Source organism: Anastrepha ludens, chromosome 5, assembly GCF_028408465.1.
Source record: "Anastrepha ludens isolate Willacy chromosome 5, idAnaLude1.1, whole genome shotgun sequence".
In the NCBI taxonomy this organism is placed as follows: domain Eukaryota; kingdom Metazoa; phylum Arthropoda; class Insecta; order Diptera; family Tephritidae; genus Anastrepha; species Anastrepha ludens.
The window spans coordinates 105,566,569-105,586,803 of NC_071501.1; the positions used below are offsets into that span (position 1 = coordinate 105,566,569).

At 37.3% G+C, this 20,235-nt stretch overlaps 3 protein-coding genes across 5 annotated transcripts; 2 read left to right on the forward strand and 1 right to left on the reverse strand.

Annotated features, from left to right (window-relative positions):
* Nucleotides 1-1,348: 1,348 nt before the first annotated feature.
* LOC128863890 (putative inorganic phosphate cotransporter) lies at nucleotides 1,349-7,897 on the forward strand. The gene is made up of 6 exons (XM_054103294.1): nucleotides 1,349-1,527; nucleotides 1,587-1,774; nucleotides 1,851-2,300; nucleotides 2,376-2,760; nucleotides 7,330-7,568; nucleotides 7,655-7,897. The coding sequence occupies exons 1-6, from the start codon at nucleotides 1,476-1,478 to the stop codon at nucleotides 7,781-7,783; spliced, it is 1,443 nt and encodes a 480-aa protein (XP_053959269.1). The 5' UTR covers nucleotides 1,349-1,475; the 3' UTR covers nucleotides 7,784-7,897.
* A 3,660-nt stretch (nucleotides 7,898-11,557) lies between these two features.
* LOC128864482 (mitochondrial import receptor subunit TOM70) lies at nucleotides 11,558-20,147 on the reverse strand. 3 transcript variants are annotated; one of them, XM_054104163.1, is made up of 3 exons: nucleotides 20,049-20,147; nucleotides 13,572-14,615; nucleotides 11,558-13,155 (listed from the first exon to the last, which is right to left on the reverse strand). In XM_054104163.1, the coding sequence occupies exons 2-3, from the start codon at nucleotides 14,569-14,571 to the stop codon at nucleotides 12,365-12,367; spliced, it is 1,791 nt and encodes a 596-aa protein (XP_053960138.1). In that variant the 5' UTR covers nucleotides 14,572-14,615; nucleotides 20,049-20,147; the 3' UTR covers nucleotides 11,558-12,364. The 3 variants fall into 3 exon arrangements, with proteins under 3 accessions (XP_053960138.1, XP_053960136.1, XP_053960137.1); XM_054104161.1 differs by lacking the exon at nucleotides 20,049-20,147 and adding an exon at nucleotides 14,896-15,092; XM_054104162.1 differs by lacking the exon at nucleotides 20,049-20,147 and adding an exon at nucleotides 14,896-15,092 and having other exon boundaries at nucleotides 13,572-14,636.
* Nucleotides 15,819-18,429, forward strand: LOC128864483 (T-complex protein 1 subunit delta). The gene is made up of 5 exons (XM_054104164.1): nucleotides 15,819-16,096; nucleotides 16,538-17,190; nucleotides 17,251-17,390; nucleotides 17,447-18,131; nucleotides 18,201-18,429. Exons 1-5 carry the CDS (start codon nucleotides 15,991-15,993, stop codon nucleotides 18,216-18,218), a joined length of 1,602 nt encoding a protein of 533 aa, XP_053960139.1. The 5' UTR covers nucleotides 15,819-15,990; the 3' UTR covers nucleotides 18,219-18,429.
* Nucleotides 20,148-20,235: the final 88 nt, after the last annotated feature.

Sequence of the window (20,235 nt, forward strand, 5' to 3'; positions counted from 1 at the left end):
CTATCACCTCTTCTATAAGAAAGGCTGCGACCTCATTGTTAATAGAGCCCGAGCCCTTTCTTACTATGGAATACCTTCTGCTCAAATATGAACGAGACGTTATCAATAAAACGGTCCGCGGATGACATATGGCAAAAATAAATTTTTTGTTTTTTGGTAGGGCTGTTATAAGCTTACATGGCAAATTTCAGCGTGATATGTCACATAGTTTGTTTTCTGTGCTACTGTAAACAAGTCAAGCTCGAGTGTGTTCTTCGAATTCTCTTTTATGACTTCAATTGTCTCAAAATGTTTTCCACGGAGCGGCAACTTGAGCTTGGGAAACAGGAAAAAGTCACATGGAGCCGTATCAGGCGAATACGGTGCTTGCGGAACGATATTAACATTATTTTTGTTCAAATAATCTCGAACAAGACGTGATGTGTGAGCTGGTGCATTATTTATTACCATGACTTGTTGTCCCAAAATTCCTTCTATTTAAGACGAATGTTCTCGCGCAAACGCTTTAAATCGTCTAAATAATATTCAGCGTTAACCGATCGGCCTTGCGGAAGGAACCCCGAGTGCACCACACCTTCGTAATCGAAAAAAACAGTCAGCATAACCTTAATTTTTGAGCGACTTTGGCGTGGTTTTTTGGATTGATGTACGGCCCTCTTTGAACGATTTGTACCACTGGAAAACACGTGCACGCGATAGATCAGAGTCCCCATAGGTTGTCTGCAACATTTTTAAGGCGTCTGAAGCTGAAATTTTGTTGGAATAAAAAAAATTTAAAACAAATTCTTAGTTCAACTTGAATTTTCATCGTTAAATTCGAAGAACACACTCGAGCTTGACTTGTTTACAGTAACACAGAAAACAAACTATGTGACATATCACGCTGAAATTTGCCATGTAAGCTTATAACAGTCCTACCAAAAAACAAAAAATTTATTTTTGCCATATGTCATCCGCGGGCCGTTTTATTGATAACGTCTCGTTCATATTTGAGCAGAAGGTAACATACCATCAATTAGAAGCGTAGCAGTGAAGAGCTAAGGTTAAAGGAGGTTAGCTGATAACAAATTATGAGGCTAGGCCAGGCGAAGTCCTTACTGACGGGGTACAATCAAAAGAGGTTTAGGAGACTCATAAGCCTTCCTAAAGCTAAACTGAGAATGCTTACTAGCAAAAAATGTGTGTTGTAAACTTAAACATAAAATATTGTATGTAGTACATGGAATAACTCTTATTGGGCAATAAAAAGTAATATAATAATTTAAATTTTTTTATAATATAATACAATAATTTCTATTTTTTTCGAATTTCGTTGCAACATTTGAATAATTTGTCAAATATGTCATAAAAAGTGAAATGTAATTTCAAAAAGTGAACATAAACGCATAAAATTTTTTTGTGTGCAAAATCAGAGAAAAACGGCAAATATCAATTAAATACTTAAAACGATTTTTAATTAAATTGAAAAAAAAAACATGGGCGATGCGGCGGATAAACGTCCAGAATGGGGCAAAAAATTGTCAAAATGTAAGCTGGCATTAAAAATAATCTGCCATTGCATTAAAATATTGCACCTCTCATTTTAGATATGCCACTACCACAACGTGTTGTCATGGCCATAATGGGGTTTTTATCCATCATCAACAACTATACGCTGCGTAGTTGCATTTCCGTTACAATCACCCGTTTGGTTTTAGAGCGCTCCTATTCGAATGAAACAACATCCAGTGGAGAGGTGTGTCCAAAACCAGAAGTAACCGAGGAAGAAATGAAGGTGCGTGTATCAAAAACCATAATATTTCAAACGAATCCATTCCCAAGTGCAAATACTTTGATTCTGATTCTTACAGACACCAAGCGGTGAATATGACTGGTCACAAGAGTTGCAAGGATATATACTCGGCTCTTTTTATATTGGATACATATTAGGCCATTTACCTGCCGGTATGCTATCCGAAAAGTACGGCGCCAAGTGGGTGCTGGTCGTTGGAATGTCTACAGCTACCATTCTAACATTATGCACACCGCTATGCATTACATTACTCGGCCCGATTGCCTTAATCGTTCTACGTACGGTAATGGGTTTTGGCGCTGGCTTTTCGTATCCCTCGTGCAGCGCTCTTTTGGCCCATTGGGTGCCCAGACATGAACGTAGTTTACTTGGAGCCTTTATTATGGGCGGCGGCCAGATGGGTACTGTTTTGAGTAATAGCCTATCAGGAGCTTTATTGCGCTATTCAACATGGCCTTTGGTGTTTTATACATTTGGCACATTAGCCACTTTGTGGATATTGTTTTTTGTAAGTGATAATCGATGTTTTATTAAAAATTGATTGCGTTTATAGACATTTTACTCTCTAAAAATATGAATGTAGATAATAATGTGCTTCAGTGATCCCGATTCGCATCCATATATTGGTGACAAGGAAAAAGAATATCTCATGACACACATGGGCCGCCTAGGGCGCGAGCATAATCTGCCAAGATTTCCTTGGGGTGATGTATTCACAACTAAAGAAATCTGGGTGCTCATTTTGGCGCAAATTGCACACGATTGGGGATTTTATGTAATGTCTTCATGTTTTCCCAAGTTCCTGAATGATGTGTTACAATTGCAAATTCTCAAAACCGGCATTTATTCATCAATTCCATTTCTATTATTTTGGTTGTTTTCACTTATATTTGGCTTCATAGCAGATTTTATAATTAAACGTAATGTGAATCGAGCTACGTGTGCACGCAAATGGATGACATTTATTGGTGAGTAAAAGGTTACTACAATTTTTCCTATATTTTTACGTAAATCAGCTTTGATCGAAAAATTATTTAGAATGAGGCTTAAAACCCTTGCTGAGCAAATACGTTGCGTTTTTGCTGTTGTTGTAACAACCTTTGTTGAGGTATGAATCTAGAATGTTTAGGTAACTAAGACTTCTGAAAATTTTCGCTCAAATGTAGTTGAAGCCAACATTTACAGTAAGGAAGGTTGGTGTTGTAGTAGCATAAACATTCCCCATACGTATACGGGGAATGCTGCTGGAGTGACAGTTCTTTGCCGCATATAAATCCGTTTCGTTCCGGTTACGTAGAACCGACTATCGTGGGGACGAAAGTTGTATTACGAGCTTTTGATGCACCAACCACCTGGTGAGTAGTGAATAAAACAAAAAAATACCAGTCTAACGGTTAGACGCGATAGAAGTGAAACCTTCCGTAAAACAAACTGAGAGAGAATGAGACGAAAGCAGCATTAGGAGCGGGATAATTATAGGTTCATTATAATATTGCTATAAAGTTCATATTTTATTTTCTTCATTTTATTGTTATTCATCCTCAATGTTTTCAATTTCAATTTCAATATTTTTCGGCATAATTGCGGTAAATATTTAAAAATGAAAATATTTACGAATATAAAAATACGGACGCAATACAGCACACGCGGTTGCTATTATGAGCGTCGTAACGCGTATAATACACAGACGTACTAACATACACGCAAACATTCGTAGGACGCTTGGTTTAAATTTTTTATACATATGTATGTATGCTATACTATGGCCTAGCCTATGTACGTACATACATATTTGTGTTCTGAATTTCCAGCAAAACAATGCTTATTAATATACACATATGCATCTACATACAACCGCACACACAGGCCACTCACTTTATTCCTGTAAATGCGTATGTCGTCCAAAGCTAAAATTCTATGCCTAGCGACTACAAGAACAAAATGCATTAATAGGCGCAGGCGTAGCGGCCATCATCCTAGTTGCCATAGCGCTGAACAGTCGCGGCGGCGCCGAACAGTTTCAACTATTGTACTGTGCAACAAAAACTCATCATCAAAAAATTGATTTATAAATTCGAGCTCATAGTTCTAAGAGCAAGTACTTTCATTCATAAAACGAGCCGCCCATATGCTAATTTTCTCGACAATTCGAAAATAGTCAATATTGGAATATTTCGCGTAGAATTATTTGCCAATATTCAATTTTTGTCAAGTTGAGTGCCCGCGGCTCCGTAAATATGTTTGCACCCATATATGTATGTAAATATATGTTTCTAAATGCTCGACAACCGCAGCTGCCTGTTCAAGATTACTGTACATTAGGCCGGGTCGATTTGTGGGAAGGCAAAAAAATCGCCCATTGCTCTGTGAAAATCATATTCTAGGGATCAGAATAAGAAATTTTGCCGAAGGAACCATACCTCTAAAACGATTTCTGATGTCCCCCAATATGGGTCGAACTTTTTTAGTTTCTTTTCTATAACTCACATTCATTCATTTACATATGTTCTGACTAAATAAATTTCTTAAGAGAAAAAATAGATAATATTATAAATAAATAAAAATAAAGAAAAAACATAGCCATTTAACTGATTTTTTCATGTAAAGGCCAAAAATGGTGATATTTTGAAATTGGGGGACATCAGAATTCGTTTTAGAGGTATGGTTCCTTCGGCAAAGTTTCTTATTTTGATCCCTAGAATACGATTTTCGTAGAGCAATGAGCGATTTTTAAATCGACCCGCCCTACTGTACATGCAATGCTATGCCTATGAATGTGCGCTGTGCCTATGAATGCGCGCTGGATTTCTTGAGAAATTTTACCGTATGTTTTGCTGTGGCGAGGCACATATGTACATACACACAACATATATACATATATCCGCATATATACATACATATATAAATTCACAAATTTAAATTTGCTTATGCCATCCTTCTGTGTGCCTGGTAATGAAGCATTTTCTATACATACATATATATACGTATATCTTTTTTCTGCTTCTTTTTGGTGTCGCTTTTTCGTTTCATCGAGTCTCAAATCACTCCCAACGATTCTAAAGAAGTTTTCACTTCAAAAAAAATTGGACAGCACTGCTTTATTTTCGTTTTGACAAACTGTTATGTAATAGCATTGCTTTTCAAAGCGTTTTACCTGAAAGTATGCGAAATAGTTTGATCGCGTCTTAGGATGCTCAAAAGACAAGCGTCCTACTCTCACCAAATGTCGCTCAAACTATTAAGCCGTACCATTATTTCTCAAAGCATCGCACCTAAATTATACAAAACTTAATATAAAAATATTCCTTGTTGTTGTTGTTGTAGCAGTCATTCCCATGGCAGCCCCAGTAAACTAGCCCTGTCTAGTGTAACGTATAAAAATATCCCTACTTATATATACTTGGGAGCGCTGTCCTAAGCATGTCGTTTGTGAGCTAAGCTGAAATAAAAAATTCACTTAACCATCGCTAAATTGTTGTTGCTTTCATGTAAACATTTTTTGTTTAGTAAGTAGAAAAGTGGTAAATCGAAAGCGATAACTGTGTGCTAGGTGTGTTTGGATAAAAGTGTATTCGGAGCTGTTACTGCCTTGTCAAAGATTCTGATATCTTTCTACAAATCATTAATGGAGTTAAAACAATCAATTCATCTAAAGCGGGCAAAAATGGTGTAATGGTTATCATTACGACAACGCCAGATCCGACATGCGAAAACTCTGCAGAGCTGTCAGGAATCTTTACACTGGCACCTTTAGACTGTCATTTCGTCAAGTCGTCCGAACCAGAGCAGGGTAAATGCGAGTGCATTACAATTAAAATTACATTCCTTAGTAATTGTAATTAGTAATTAACTCTTTAAATCCAAACCTTTCATTCCTGAATGAACTATCAGCTGCTCAAAACTTTTAAAATTCATTTGCGGAATTGAAAAAACAAAAGTAAATGCATTACAATTCTAATTTCATTCAAAAGATTTAGAAAAAATACCTTACTAGTTTTAATTAATATATAAAATACAGTTTCTTGTAATGGAATTGAAAAAATGCTTTTGAAATTACTTCGCAGGAATTAATTACTTCAATTCCTATGCTGTGGACTAAAGGATTGTCAATTCATTTATTAAGTCTATAGTTACAAACACTTAAAAAAAATAAAAATTTACTTAAAGATAATACTAAAGGACAAGACTTAAAAGTAATTCCATTCCGACTTAGATAAAAATAAATATCCAGAAGGTGCGAAACCAAGATCGAGACTTTAAAAACTTCCATTACTCTCTGCAACGAAAAGTGAAAGCACATAACCCTTTGGCGAATATGGAAGCCTATCTGCTCCAGTAGACTTACAAACATTGCTTTGTCGACTTACAAACATTGAGACGCACGTGGCTCGTTAAAATGAAGAGATTGCAGAACAAACCAGACAAATCTGCAATGAACTCTTTCGATCCCTTAGGCATAAGCAGAATAAATTGGACTCCAAGTATAAGCGCACTCCAACTTTGACCTGGCTAAAGAATTATTTTATAAAGCATTTTTCTATAAGAAGTCTCGCGTATAACGTCGCTGAAATCCAAAGTTGGATTCGGTTTTAGGAATAATGAAACGAATGTGATTAACAAAGGCGAACTGATTCCTTGTTGCTGTTGTAGCAGCATAAACATTCCTCATACATGTACGGGGAATCCTGCTTGAGTGACAGTCCTTGGCCGGATATAAATTCCGTTCGTTCCGGTAACGTAGAACCAACTGTCGTGGGAACTGCAATTTCTTGTAATTTGTAATTGAGAGCAATTTAATATCTAAAGGAATACTCGTAATAGCGCCCCAGTTCTGTCTGAAACAAAACAATTAAAAATATTTATTTAATTTTGTTATCCCCTTGGCTACCGTTTAACACGTAGTTTCCTCAAATTTCACCCAATCGTCGAAGTTCATTTTTTCACTTTAAAATTTAAAAATCGTCAAGCAGATTTAAACAATAAATTGAAATTAAAAAATATATATATTTATTAATAAATCTTGTGTCAAACGTTAGCAACACACTTTTTGAGTAGTTTGTCAAAACAGCAAGCCGTTATGGCAACGCACATTCAAAGATGTTCATGATTGCATTATGGAAGTATGCCCTGTTGTTGTAGCAGCATAAAGATTCCCCATACTTACATACGGGGAATCCTGCTGGAGTGACAGTCCTTGGCCGGATATAAATCCGGGTCGTTTCGGTAACGTAGAACCAACCGTCGTGGACACGGAAGTACATCCTGCTATTCTTTAGGCTCTCGAATAACCGATTATTCCTGTCAAAATAAACAAAAAACCCTCTTACGTGTTTTAAAACAATAAAGCAGCATCTCAACGTCTTATGAGCCTTTAAAGCTAGTAATTTTTGCATGAATGACACAGTAAGAACATGCAATTTACTTTTTAAGCTACTACAGTGTTTTTGTAATGTGTAAATGTATGCTTCTAATATTTACATACCTATACTAAATATATATGATAAATTAACTAATATACTTAAACTAATTTTTTACAGCTGCTACACCTTCTGGTCTCTTCATGGTTTTAGCTGTGTATGTCGGCTGCAATACGGCATTGATAATCGGGTGTTTCACCATCTCCATGGCCCTGATGGGCGGCTTCTATGCTGGTATAAAATTGACTCCGAACGATATGTCACCAAATTATGCAGCTACTGTAATGGCCATTGTAAACGGATTGGGTGGCATTGCTGGTGTACTCGCTCCATATTCCGTAGGATGGTTAACAAAACAAGTAAGCTAAGTGGTGTACTCACTACATACTTACATACTCGTACATGTGTGTGCAGTGTAATCGAATATTTTTAATTACTCTATTAGACCCTCTTACCTGAATGGCAGAAAGTGTTTTGGCTGGCGCTTGCTATTCTCACTATACCAACAATCCCATTTTGTATTTGGGGCACAGCTGAAGTACAACCATGGAATGAGCCCGCCAAGAATGAATAACTTCGGCTGACCATACATATTTGTGTTAAATTTACTCATTTTTATCAGATACGATAATGGTTATTAAATAGTGTAGAAGTATAGCCCTGTAGCCGACATATATTAAAAAAAGTAACGTTTAGAACAGTTTTTTATTTATCATCAACAGTTTTTTATTTACATTTTTGCAAATTTCGATGACACCATCTTCAAATTTTAGAAAGGACTGATATGGTATTTTCACCAACCGGAACTTCCACTTTACTTTTTGGAAAAAATTTTCCTTTTACTTTTACAAAAATCTGTTTTGAAACCTGAAAAACGCGCACACTTTGAGATGCTTTTTATTTAAGCAATAATATTTATGAATTACATCCTAGCACAATTATTATCGAAAATTCTAAAACGGCGCACCTTTGTACCAATTTCTTTTGTATAGTAATTAGGTCTGTTCATGAAGCAAATAATTTTTAAGAGTTGTTGCAAATCATCAAGTTTTGGTGTTCATGTATCCAAAAAACTTGCAAAGTAGGAGAAATGAGCGAGCAAAATGACATATCATTTTGAGGGGAATTTGTTAGAATTTGCAAGTGAGAAAAACAGCTGAACGCACAGTAAACATAAACACACATTAAAATTTGCGAATTAAGTCAAAGTTCTAATAATAATGGTGATTAAAATCGGAGAAAAAACATGCAAAATTGAGAGTCTGAATATTGGGGAGAGGAAGGCATTAGGTCCTAAAAATGTCATCTGTGCTTAAAATATTCGCAATTTCCGACCGAACTAAAAATTTCAGTTTGAGTTTACAGTTACTTAAATACAGTGCTGCCAATATTAAGCAAATAGTGAAGTAATAAAACTGTACAAACATTGCCGTATACAGGAAAATAAAATTTAATAAATTAAATGAAATTTAACAAAGTAAAAGGAGCTAGAAAGGAAAACAAGTTAAATAGAAATGAAATTAAGAAATAATAATTATAATTAATTCTGTAATAAAATAACGTCTTTTAAAATGCACTAACTAAAGAAGGCGGCCGCAGAGAGAACGTTGGTTCGAATCTCGGTGAAATTAAAATTAATAAAAACATTTTTCTAATAGCGGTCGCCCCTCGGCAGACAATGGCAAACCTCCGAGTGTAGGTATTTCTGCCATGAAAAGGCTCCTCATAAAAAACCATTTGCTGTCCGAAGTCGGCTTGAAACTGTAGGTCCCTCCATTTGTGGAACAACATCAAGACGCACACCACAAATAGGAAGAAAAGCTCGGCCACACACCCAAAAAGGGTGTACGCGCCAATTATATATATATTTATAACTAAAGAAGTTGTGTCAAATCTTATGGGACTCAATTAATGTAGTCGGTTTTCAATACACCAATGAACCGGATGCTATACCTTACAGTATATAAATCCGGTCAACACCGGAAAAGGAAGCAGAATGTGATGACAGGTGTACGAACAATGGCCGTCAGATTTGTTGACTTTTATCTTTTTTCGTTTCTAATTAATTTTTATCTGTGCCACCTACTTGCCTTTTCGTGATATGACATACATGCATACATTCGTATATATATTATATAATTAACTAATAACATGTGAATGTCTGTATATAGTAAATTCAACCCAATTTCAACCCAAAATTTTTTAATAAGAAAACGGTAAAATCACATTTCTGGCAAGTGTTTCAATAGAAATTGAGGCTCAAATTCGATAAACTCCTTTTCTTCTCGACACACACTAAACCGTTGGGGAACGCTATGAGGGGACGTTTCCGCGACAGTCAGACACAACAACAACAACATGACACATAAAGGTATGAAAAATGCAGTCTGAGAGCAAGACTTTTACGATGAGGTAAACATTTCTCCTAAATCAGTTTGCTTCTTTACAGATAGTCGCTGTTGGGATGCCATAAAATATGCTTCTCCAACTTCAATCTGGCAGACTGAAAGAAGCCAATGCGCAATGTTTGAGGGCACCTTATCCAACCGCAGAGTTCGAGCAGCGCGTCAGAATTCCTCATATCGAGGAATGGTACAATGCACATCACAGAGCGGCCTTATTCGCCATTATAGGTTAGGTAGGTTTGGCAGCCGCATCGCACATAGAACAACGATGCCACTTAGACCACAAAATGGGTCCGTTGTGAGAAGGTCAGTAGCTCGGCGAATTGCAGCCAGAAGAAAGGTATATAAGCTCAGCCCAACCCCGCTCTAACTTAAATTTAATAAGGGAACTGAATTTGAATACGGTACTGTGCTGATAGGAGGGCACAAAAGACTATGAGGTCGAAGTGTAAACCTCAGACCAAATATATCTATCTACTCGCCATCGACACCTGTCATTTTGATGTCGTCGACCACACATGGCTACTGAGGAAATGGAACTAACATGAAACACGAGCTCTAGTCTAGACAAACTCTAGATCCTATGGAGCTAAGTTACTCCCTGGCATCTTAACCATCTATTTGCTCACAAAACACTTACGTATGATCTACCTATGCCAACCAGTCCTTTGATAAAACCACTGAGTATATAAAAACACCATCTGTTTAAGTATGGGGATTGTTAATGCTGCTACAACAAAATCAACTATCTGTTTAAAGCATAAAGAAATTCAAAAAATAAGTTTCGAGTTCCTCCTCCTATTTGTGGTATGCGTCTTGATGTTGTTGCACAAATGGTGGGAGCTACAGTTTTAAGCCAACTCCGAACGGCAAATAGCTTTTTATGAGGAGCTTTTTAATGACAGAAATACACTTGGAGGTTTACCATTGCCTGCCGACGGGTAACGGCTATTAGAAAAAACTTTTTTTTATATTGTAATTTTGCTATTTCATGCACGGAGATTTGAACCTGCGCTCTCCCGATTAGTAGCCACACAAAAACTCATCCGACCGCCTGTTTAGAACAAAGTCCTTCTGGGGTGATATGCAGTTCACTAGACAGGGCTATTATACTGGGGCGGCAGCCCTTGGTCGGGAAAAACCCGAGTCATTCCGGTAACGTAGAACCGGATGCCATGGGAATGCAGTCAATAAACGACATCCACCGGGAGACCGTCACCACCTTCATGAACTCCCGTCCTGTGAATGCCGTAATCGGAGTCCAACCACCACCTATTGCAGACGAAGAACTCCAGCTTCCCCGTGAGACTCGTGTAACACTGGCACAACTACGTTCTGGATACTGTAGCAGGTTAAACTCCTACATATCCGGAATTGACCCCGACATTCCAAACACATGTCCGGCATGTGAAGGTACACCGCACGACACTAACCACCTCTTCACATGCCCCCTCAAACCGACTCATCTAACACACCTCTCCCTCTGGACCCAACCTGTCGAAACAGCATATTTCCTGGGCCTACTCCTAGATGAGCTAGAAGAAGACGGCCGGTGATATGCCCTACACTGACAGGGCTACCATTACTGTTAAAACAACAACAACAAAGTCCTTCTTATCAGCAAAAAACCTTCCCAATACATTTCTGGCGGTATGCGAGTATAAATCGTTCCAGCAAACTGGAACCGACAGTCGTGCACACGGATGGATATGATCGAAAGGCGAAAGAAACCACGAACCAAGAGCGTTTCCACGACAGTCGGTTCTACGTTACCGAAACGACCCGGATTTATATCCGGCCAAGGACTGTCACTCCAGCAGCATTCCCCGTATGTAAGTATGGGGAATGTTTATGCTGTTACAACAACAACAACAACAACAACAACAACGAACCAAGAGCAGAACACCATAATATTCACACACAAAAACATACGAGCTCATAAATCTGTTTCAATAAAGTGCTAATATATTAGCTCTAAATGTATTTATTTTTATCAATAACAACGATATAAGCGTAAATAAATTATGGTCTAATTTAGGGTTTAGTGTATACAATGTGACCTATCATGCCGCCTACAAATACATTAATTGTCATATCAACAAAAATTAAAAAAAAAAAAAAATCATAACTTTTTATTAATAACAAGGATAACTACATAACTTAAACATTATCTTTGTAAAACCTGTTTCTATTTTTCAATACTATTTTCTTTTAAAACAAGACATAGGTGGTGTTTTGGAACTTTTGAACTCCATCAATCGAGCTCAGAATTCAAAATGAAAATATGTATACAGGTATATGAAACAATGCGGTGAGCAAAGGTATTGTTGTAGATCGTTATTAGACAACTTTATATGTATTTGAATTACCAAAAACAAAAACTAATTACACGGTAAGAGTTATAGTCTAACAAAGATTCAATACCTTTCAAATAATTTATATGATGCCCAATTGGGCGCATGCGTTGGAACGCTTTGACGCATCAGCAACCTTAGTACTTCATATTTCATATACATACATATAAATATTTTTACTTCTCCTACTACACCCATTAGACTTTGCTCATTAAGGTTGGGTTAAATTGTGAGAAATGCAAGTATGCTTATTAGAGCACATTTTCTCCGGTTGTTCCGGTTTTATCCTTTAATTCGTTAAAATTTCTTATACTTTTAGTTATATTGCAGGCGAAATTACTTAAACACGATTCTACTATGTAGCATTGCGTAGTGTTTCTTCTCAGCGCTCACTTTTTACAGAGCCGTTGGCATTGCTCCCGATTGCGCCAATGCCGATATTGTCGACATATCAATACCTAATTTGCGTGTAACATTTACTTGAGCCACTGCGGCATTCCGCAATGCATACAGATGCGACATTTCGGATCGACTCTTTGAAAATTTAATTGCCTTCTCAAATAGTTCAACTGCACGATTTAAGTTTGCACGTTGCACTTCAATAGTGCCGAGTGTTTCGTAGGCCAGTAAACACTTATTGTCTACCTCCATAGCTTGAAGCATAAGTTCGACTGCTTTGTCAACATCACCCTTCCATTGCAGCAGCAAAATTCCACGATGAACGTACAATGATGCATTTTCGGGCGCCAATTTTAAAGCTTTCTCATAGAATTGATCCGCTTGCTGGAATTGTTGTTGGTCGCACAAAACTTGCGCCATCAGGCTATAGCACTCGACACAGTCCGGGAATTTTTCAATGGCATTCTTGAATTCGTTCATCACTATCATCAGTCGAATTTGATCTTGTGCCATTAAAGCCATACGATATTCGGCATAACACTTCTGAATATAGGCCATTGCATGACTTGGCGCCATCTTTACGACTTTTTCGAATTCGCTCAAGGCTTCAGGTAGCTGGTCAATCAATATATAAAATTGTGCACGTTGGTGATAAACATCGGGATTTTCTGGTTGCAATTTGGATGCGGTCTTAAAATCGGCAAGGCCCAAGTCCTTCTCTTCTTGCTGTATGTGCAAGGAGGCACGTTTAATGAGGGCAGCAACATGAAGCGACACATCAGCATCAGCTAAGAATGAAATTGAAAATTAGTAAATCTGTTTGGAAAACAACATGAAATTGCATTGTAGGCCAGCTGACTCAATAATAATTATTTAATTAATTTTTTCACTTTCTTCACCCTCCGTTGAACACGCGGGTATGGCCGTTTTTTTTTAGGAAGCTACCTGGAAGCTCAAGTCGTTAGCTATAATAGAAATACGTTAAATTCACGTCCCAAAACGAAAAAGTCCGGCCAGACCCGGGTGCCCAACGGAGGGTTAAATGCAATATTTTGTAAGTGAGTGTCAAAACTCTAATCTTACAACTCCCCAGCTTTTAACAGTAAGTATAAATTTAAAATTTCTAACTTACGCTAATACATTTATAATTACAATATAAATTTGAATTACAAATACTCACAAATTTTAAAATTATTTTTCTCACCATTATTGATCACAGCATCCAAATCTTGCTGCGCCGCACTGAAGTTGCCAGAGAGTAGATGAAATGTACCGCGCAACAACAAGGCTTCCGTTTTATACTGCGACTCTGATTCGGAAGTTTCGATTTCTTCTGTACACGCTGACATCACATCGCCATACTGCGCTTCCTCTAATGCTTTTTTTGCGCGTGCAAATCCTTTCAAACCTCCTTCTTCCTTTGCAGCAGGCACAGTTACTGCATCTATCGGATCAGCAATAAATGAACGTAGAAAAGTATGAATGAAGTTCTTAGATGGCAACACTGGCTCATGCTCCTTAATACCACGCGCTGTGTCATCACGGCCCGTCTGCTTTAGAATGCGATCAGCATACATTATTGTACTGTTATTTTGGAACATTTCTAAAATACAAGTAGCTGTGACATCATCTAAGCATTCCATTAAATCATTAGTGGCCTCGTGCGCTTTAGCGCGTCTATAATATGCTTTCGCATAGCGTGGATTGTATTCAAGCGAATGCGAACAATCCTCTTTTACTCTGTTCCACTTTTTCAACATTTCGTAGGAGGCTGCACGATTTTGGTAGAAAATTGCGAGGTCTGTGCGATTTTCTGGCGGACATTTGTCAATGGCTTTATCATAAAATGAAATCGCTTCGTCATATTTGCCATTGCGGTAGCAAACATTACCCTCATTCTTGTACATAGTGGCCTCCTTTAGAGGGGACAACTTCTCGCTTCCCAGTTCGGCACTCTTTTTCTTACGCTCTAGCTCCTTATCTTCGCCGGTGCCATCAATTGATATAGTTTGGTTTTTATTCTTGGTCGGAAGGCCCTTCTTACGCTCATCGGCGCTCTTCGACGTATCATTGTCACTAATGGATTTTTTGTCCTTAATCGAGTTCCTGTAAATGTAAACACCCAAACCAATTGCGACGGGTGTACCAATCAGCAGCGCCAATTGCCATCGCGTTATGTTAACGGAGCCGTATCGATATGCCATAACTGTGAGATGATTTATGCGATGAAAAGCAAATGAGCAGTATTCTGTAAAACAGAAAAAAATAACTAGTCTCTATTATCGTAGCGAAGTCATTGGTAAGAGATAATCCGGAACACATTTAGCGCTTTCGCACCCTAGTGTTACATCAGCAAGGCGTGTAGATAAGAAACTAGTAATAATGCGAATGCTAATTTTTTCTTTCAACATTGCGCCCAAGTCATAAAACAAAAGATGGTAATCGATTTTTTTCTTGTGGACAGCAGTACGAAGAAACAGCCGGTGCAATGAGCGGAAAAATGAACACGTGCACAAATATGTATTTACCTTCGGTTTGTTGCTTAATAATATCGACACCGATTGCTTGAAATGCAGCTAATTTTGCTCTGGTTGCATACACGAATGTTAAATATTCTTTAACATGTGTCTCATCCAATTTTTTTTTGTAAATTTTAGACAGGAATTAATTTGTTTCCCGAAAAAGCAAATATTCTGATTACTGTCTCTAAGAAGAATACTTGACATGTGGGTGCAGAGTTGCACAACGACCTAAAGTTAATAAAATCTATTACAAAGTAAATGGACTAAAGTAGTCGGTTATCAAGTAATAAAAGTGGTTGCGAATGAAGATACGAAATTTTTAATAAATGATCTCAATGAAACCAATGCTCTGCTGTAGCCATTACAATTAGATTAGATTCTTTATGAGGTTTGCATTCGATCGTATGGTATTTTCTTCTCTCCACTCATCATAGTACCTCACCCAGACCCAGTTCCCTTATTAAGCTCAGGATAGAACTGGGTTGAGCGTATGTGCTTTTCTTCTGGTTGCTGTTGGTCAAGATGTCTCAATTCTTCCCCGCGCCATAGCGCTGCATTCCAGAGTAAGTGCGTACTTCGTTAATATAGGGGCATTTTTGTTGCTTGTACGTTGCGACTTACGTTTAGGTATTGCTGTCATGTTGATAATGCCAACTTTGTATCAATTGTTTTAGTTTTTAGTCTACATCAAACACCAACTTAAAGAAGAACGAGAACACAAGACGCTTTAACCGAATACGAGCAACTCGGTGCCCCCCCTGCCTTCCTCATTTCGTCTTCTAACACACGTTACGAATTGATGCAACTAAGGTTGCACTGTATGGACTGGGTCTTATAGGACCTCGTTATCGTTATTTTTGTCGATTACTTGAAAAATTCGATTTTTTTGCGCTGGCAGTACTAATTTTCCCTCCCGTCCTATTGACAATTCCGCTGTCAAAAACAAGAATCAGCAGCGAAGAAAAGTGAAAAACTCGAGTCAACCCTCTTCTGCGTCAAAATTTTGTTCGGTGTGCAATTGTGATTTTAATCCGTAGAAATCATAAATATAAATTGTTTAATCAATTAAAAGGTGACTAAAATCATTTTGCCAAAAGAACAATGGCTCCGAAAGCAAGCTTCGTTCCTGTTAAACCAAAAGGGCAAGCCTTCAAAGATAAATCGAAGCCGGCTGATGTGCGTCTATCAAACATTCAGGCAGCAAAAGGTTAGAAATAATTAAAAATGTTTATAAATATACTAAAATAATGTATATTTCATAAATTTTAAGTGCAATCATATGCCCTTTGTTTCGAAAATGAAGATGAAAGTACTGAAATTGGTAAAAATTAGTGGCAGTTGTTCAGATGTAGTACAAATATAAATATCAATGGCGACGGCTGTGCTGCAATACAGCTGCATAGCTGTCTAGAATATTCGTGTTTCTTTTTTTGTTTTTTTTTTTTTGTTGGGATATGGGGTGTGTTAGTGACTCATACATTTCATGTAGCAACCAAAATTAAAAATTTAACAAATATTTTTCATAACAGATGGAAATTATTAAAAAATAAAAAATAGGTTTTGATGTTTAATGTCATGATATGAAGTGATGACTCATAGTCAAATGTTTGCTTGATACTAACAAATACTTGTTTTTACTCCGTTTTAGCTGTCTCCGATGCCATTCGCACCAGCTTAGGCCCACGCGGAATGGACAAAATGATTCAAGCCGGCAATGGTGAAGTTTCGATCACAAATGATGGCGCCACTATTCTAAAACAAATGAACGTACTGCACCCTGCTGCGAAAATGCTTGTTGAATTATCACGTGCCCAAGATGTTGAAGCCGGTGATGGCACAACATCGGTGGTAGTTATTGCCGGCGCTTTATTGGAAGCTTGTGAAAAGTTGTTGCACAAGGGTATTCATCCCACAGCTATTTCGGATTCTTTCCAACGTTGCGCGGACAAAGCTATTGCAATCCTTACAGATATGGCAACTCCCATCGAGTTGACTGATCGTGATACACTTATCAAGAGTGCTTCAACTTCTTTGAATTCGAAAGTGGTTTCTCAGCAAAGCAGCCTTTTGGCTCCTATTGCCGTTGATGCTGTTTTAAATGTGACAGAGCCAGGCAAGGAGGGCGCCGTTGACTTGAAAAATATTAAGGTTATTCGTAGTCTTGGTGGTACCGTTGAGGACACTGAGCTGATTGAAGGTTTGGTGTTTACTTCGCGTTCGGCCGGTACAAATGCGCCCAAACGCATCGAAAAGGCAAAAATCGGCTTGATACAGTTCTGCATTTCGGCACCAAAGACCGATGTAAGTGGACTTATACCATGAAATTTCGAATAAATTTAAAATTAGATTTTCTACTTGTAGATGGATCACAACGTCATAGTGTCGGATTATGCCGCTATGGATCGTGTGTTGAAAGAAGAACGCGCATATATTTTGAATATTGTAAAACAGATTAAAAAGGCTGGCTGCAATGTACTTTTGGTGCAGAAATCAATCTTGAGGCATGTTGTCCAACAATTGCATTATTTCTTATATTAATTTGTGTTTTCTTTTACAGAGATGCTGTTTCTGATTTGGCCCAACATTTCCTTGACAAGATTAAGTGCCTTGTTGTAAAGGATGTTGAGCGTGAAGACATCGAGTTTGTTTGCAAAACCTTGAACTGTCGTCCCATTGCTTCATTGGATCACTTTGTTTCCGAAAATCTAGTGAGTGCTGATTTAGTCGAAGAGGTGCCAAGTGGCACTACTAAGTTCGTCAAGATTACCGGCATTCAGAACCCTGGGCGCACCGTATCCATCGTTTGCCGTGGCTCAAACAAATTGGTGCTTGAAGAAGCGGCACGTTCTTTGCACGATGCTCTCTGTGTAGTGCGTTGTTTAGTGAAGAAGCAGGCTCAAATCGTTGGTGGTGGTGCGCCTGAAATAGAAATGGCTTTGCAACTAGCAGCCTATGCACAGACAGTAGAAGGTGTTGACGCTTACTGTTTCCGTGCATTCGCTGATGCCTTGGAGGTTATACCATCTACATTAGCTGAAAACGCTGGTCTCAATCCGATTGCTACTGTAACAGAGTTGAGAAATCGTCATGCGCAAGGCGAGAAGACGGCTGGTATTAATGTGCGTAAGGGTGCTATCACCGACATACTGGCTGAAAATGTATTACAACCGCTATTGGTCAGTATTTCGGCAATTTCGCTGTCCACCGAAACAGTGCGTTCCATTCTAAAGATTGACGATATCGTAAGTGAAAACTTTGCATGTCGTATTTTTCTTAAAAACATGTACTCATTGATTTTATTTTTATTTTAGGTAAACACCTTGAGTTAAATTAATCTCCCATACACTGGAACACAATTAAGGAATCTTACGTCGCTTTATTGTGAAGTCTATTTCTAAACATTTTTTGTTCGCATTAATCATTAATTTAAATTGAACTAAATATGAATGTAAGCCGGTTCAAGGGCCGCCAACTCTTTACCCAATTTCACTACTACACAAAAAAAAAAATACTAAATGCTGATTAAACTCCATGCTAAAAATTACGCGTTTACTTTCCGCTGCCCAATAGTTGATATATAGGTATACTCTTCGGTATTTGATTGTTTCTCATAGGGTTATTGAAAATAATTAAAAATATCGCTAAATAGTGAAAAATTGCTATTCCTGTTAATTTACTTTGAGAGTTGAAATTAAATTAAATTTTAGATGACAAGACCTAAGCTAAGGCAAATAGAAAAAACAGATCAGCTTTTTTACTTATATCACCTTGGTTGGATCGCTATTCTTTTTCCAAATTACTAGAATTGTGCATTGAACGCGAATAAGCCCTTGATAAAATTTTAAATTAGCGAAAAAATCAATTCAGAAACAAAAGTTAACACAAATTTCAAATCATGAATACATGCCTCCTAAATGTATGCTGTAATGTTGATACCAAATTGATACGGAATTAAGGAAACTTGTTAGTATAACTTATATTCTCTGTAGTAGACAAAGATAAACATAGAGAGAGGGATAGAGATAGCGATAAAGAAAAATAAGGTGGCAAAGATAAATATAAAACTGATTGAATTTCAATTACTACTTCATTTAAAACTTCCACTTGCATAATGTTTACATTTATTGACAACGGTTACCGCTTTGATATAGTTGCACCGAAACGAATATTTCAATTTTTTGTTTTATATGTTAACATTGAGTAAAATCTACATAAATACTGAAATAAGCCAGAATTCAATACATTAAATTCCATTATGTTATCTAAAGGTTTCACTATATTTTGAGGAGTTTGCTACGTAGTGAAATAATATTTAAAATGTAATTTTTTTTACTTTTTCTACTAGTTAGTTGTTGTTGCTCTACCAGCAGCCTAAACATTCATATACGGAAAATGCTGCTGAAGTGACAGTCCTTGGCCGGATATAAATCCGGGTCGTTCCGGTAACGTAGAACCGACTGTCGTGGAAACGCCTACTAGATTGTTCCAAGCCTTGCTTATGATTAAATCTAAATATAATTAGGCGGTTAGCTTCTCACGTTGAAGTGTCGTGGGGCGCATCCAATCTATCCAAACAGCATTAGTTAAATGCCTTTTCTAAATTACAACTCATCCGTTTCTTTTTAAGGCTATTGATTGCGTACAGGTATCGATTTACCACCAGATTCGTGCTTTACACTACAACATATCCCGAAAAAAAGAGCATCAAGTATCCAAAAAATATTGTACTACCTATTGTGACTAGTGCGATTGCCGGTATCGAATTAGACTAGTGATTTTCTCCCATATTTAGATTTTAAAATTATGCGACCTTAGGTAGGCTAGAGTCTAACACTTGTGCAAATTAAAAACTTTTGAAAGTCATTTGTCGTGTGCCTTCTGATATGAGATTAAAGTTTTTCTATTTTTTCTTTTCTTTTTTTATAATTTGTGTGTGGGAAACATTGATAACGGATGCCTTAAGAGCTTATCTCTTTTAAAATTATTTAACTACAGAATATTCATGCTTATCAGTTTGGCATGCAACACATGATTTAAGGCGCGCTTAATAAATTTAGGAAACGTTATTAAATTGTGTCTGGGCTATTATCAAGTTTGCTGGTAGCAACACGTTTTGATTATTATCATAGGGTTCTTCAGGCCGAGGACGGTTAACTTACATTTCGGTATTCTTTTTTTTAATGTTTAATTAAAATAGCGGGATGGAAATCTACAAAACGCTAAGGTATTCACTCTTTGTGAGATCAAATTGTATTTAGACGTAAAACTGTACTGTACAAACTACCGCTATTACGGCAGCCTTTAGATTTTTTTTCTTCTTGTTTTTAAATTTGTTGTAGTTTTTTT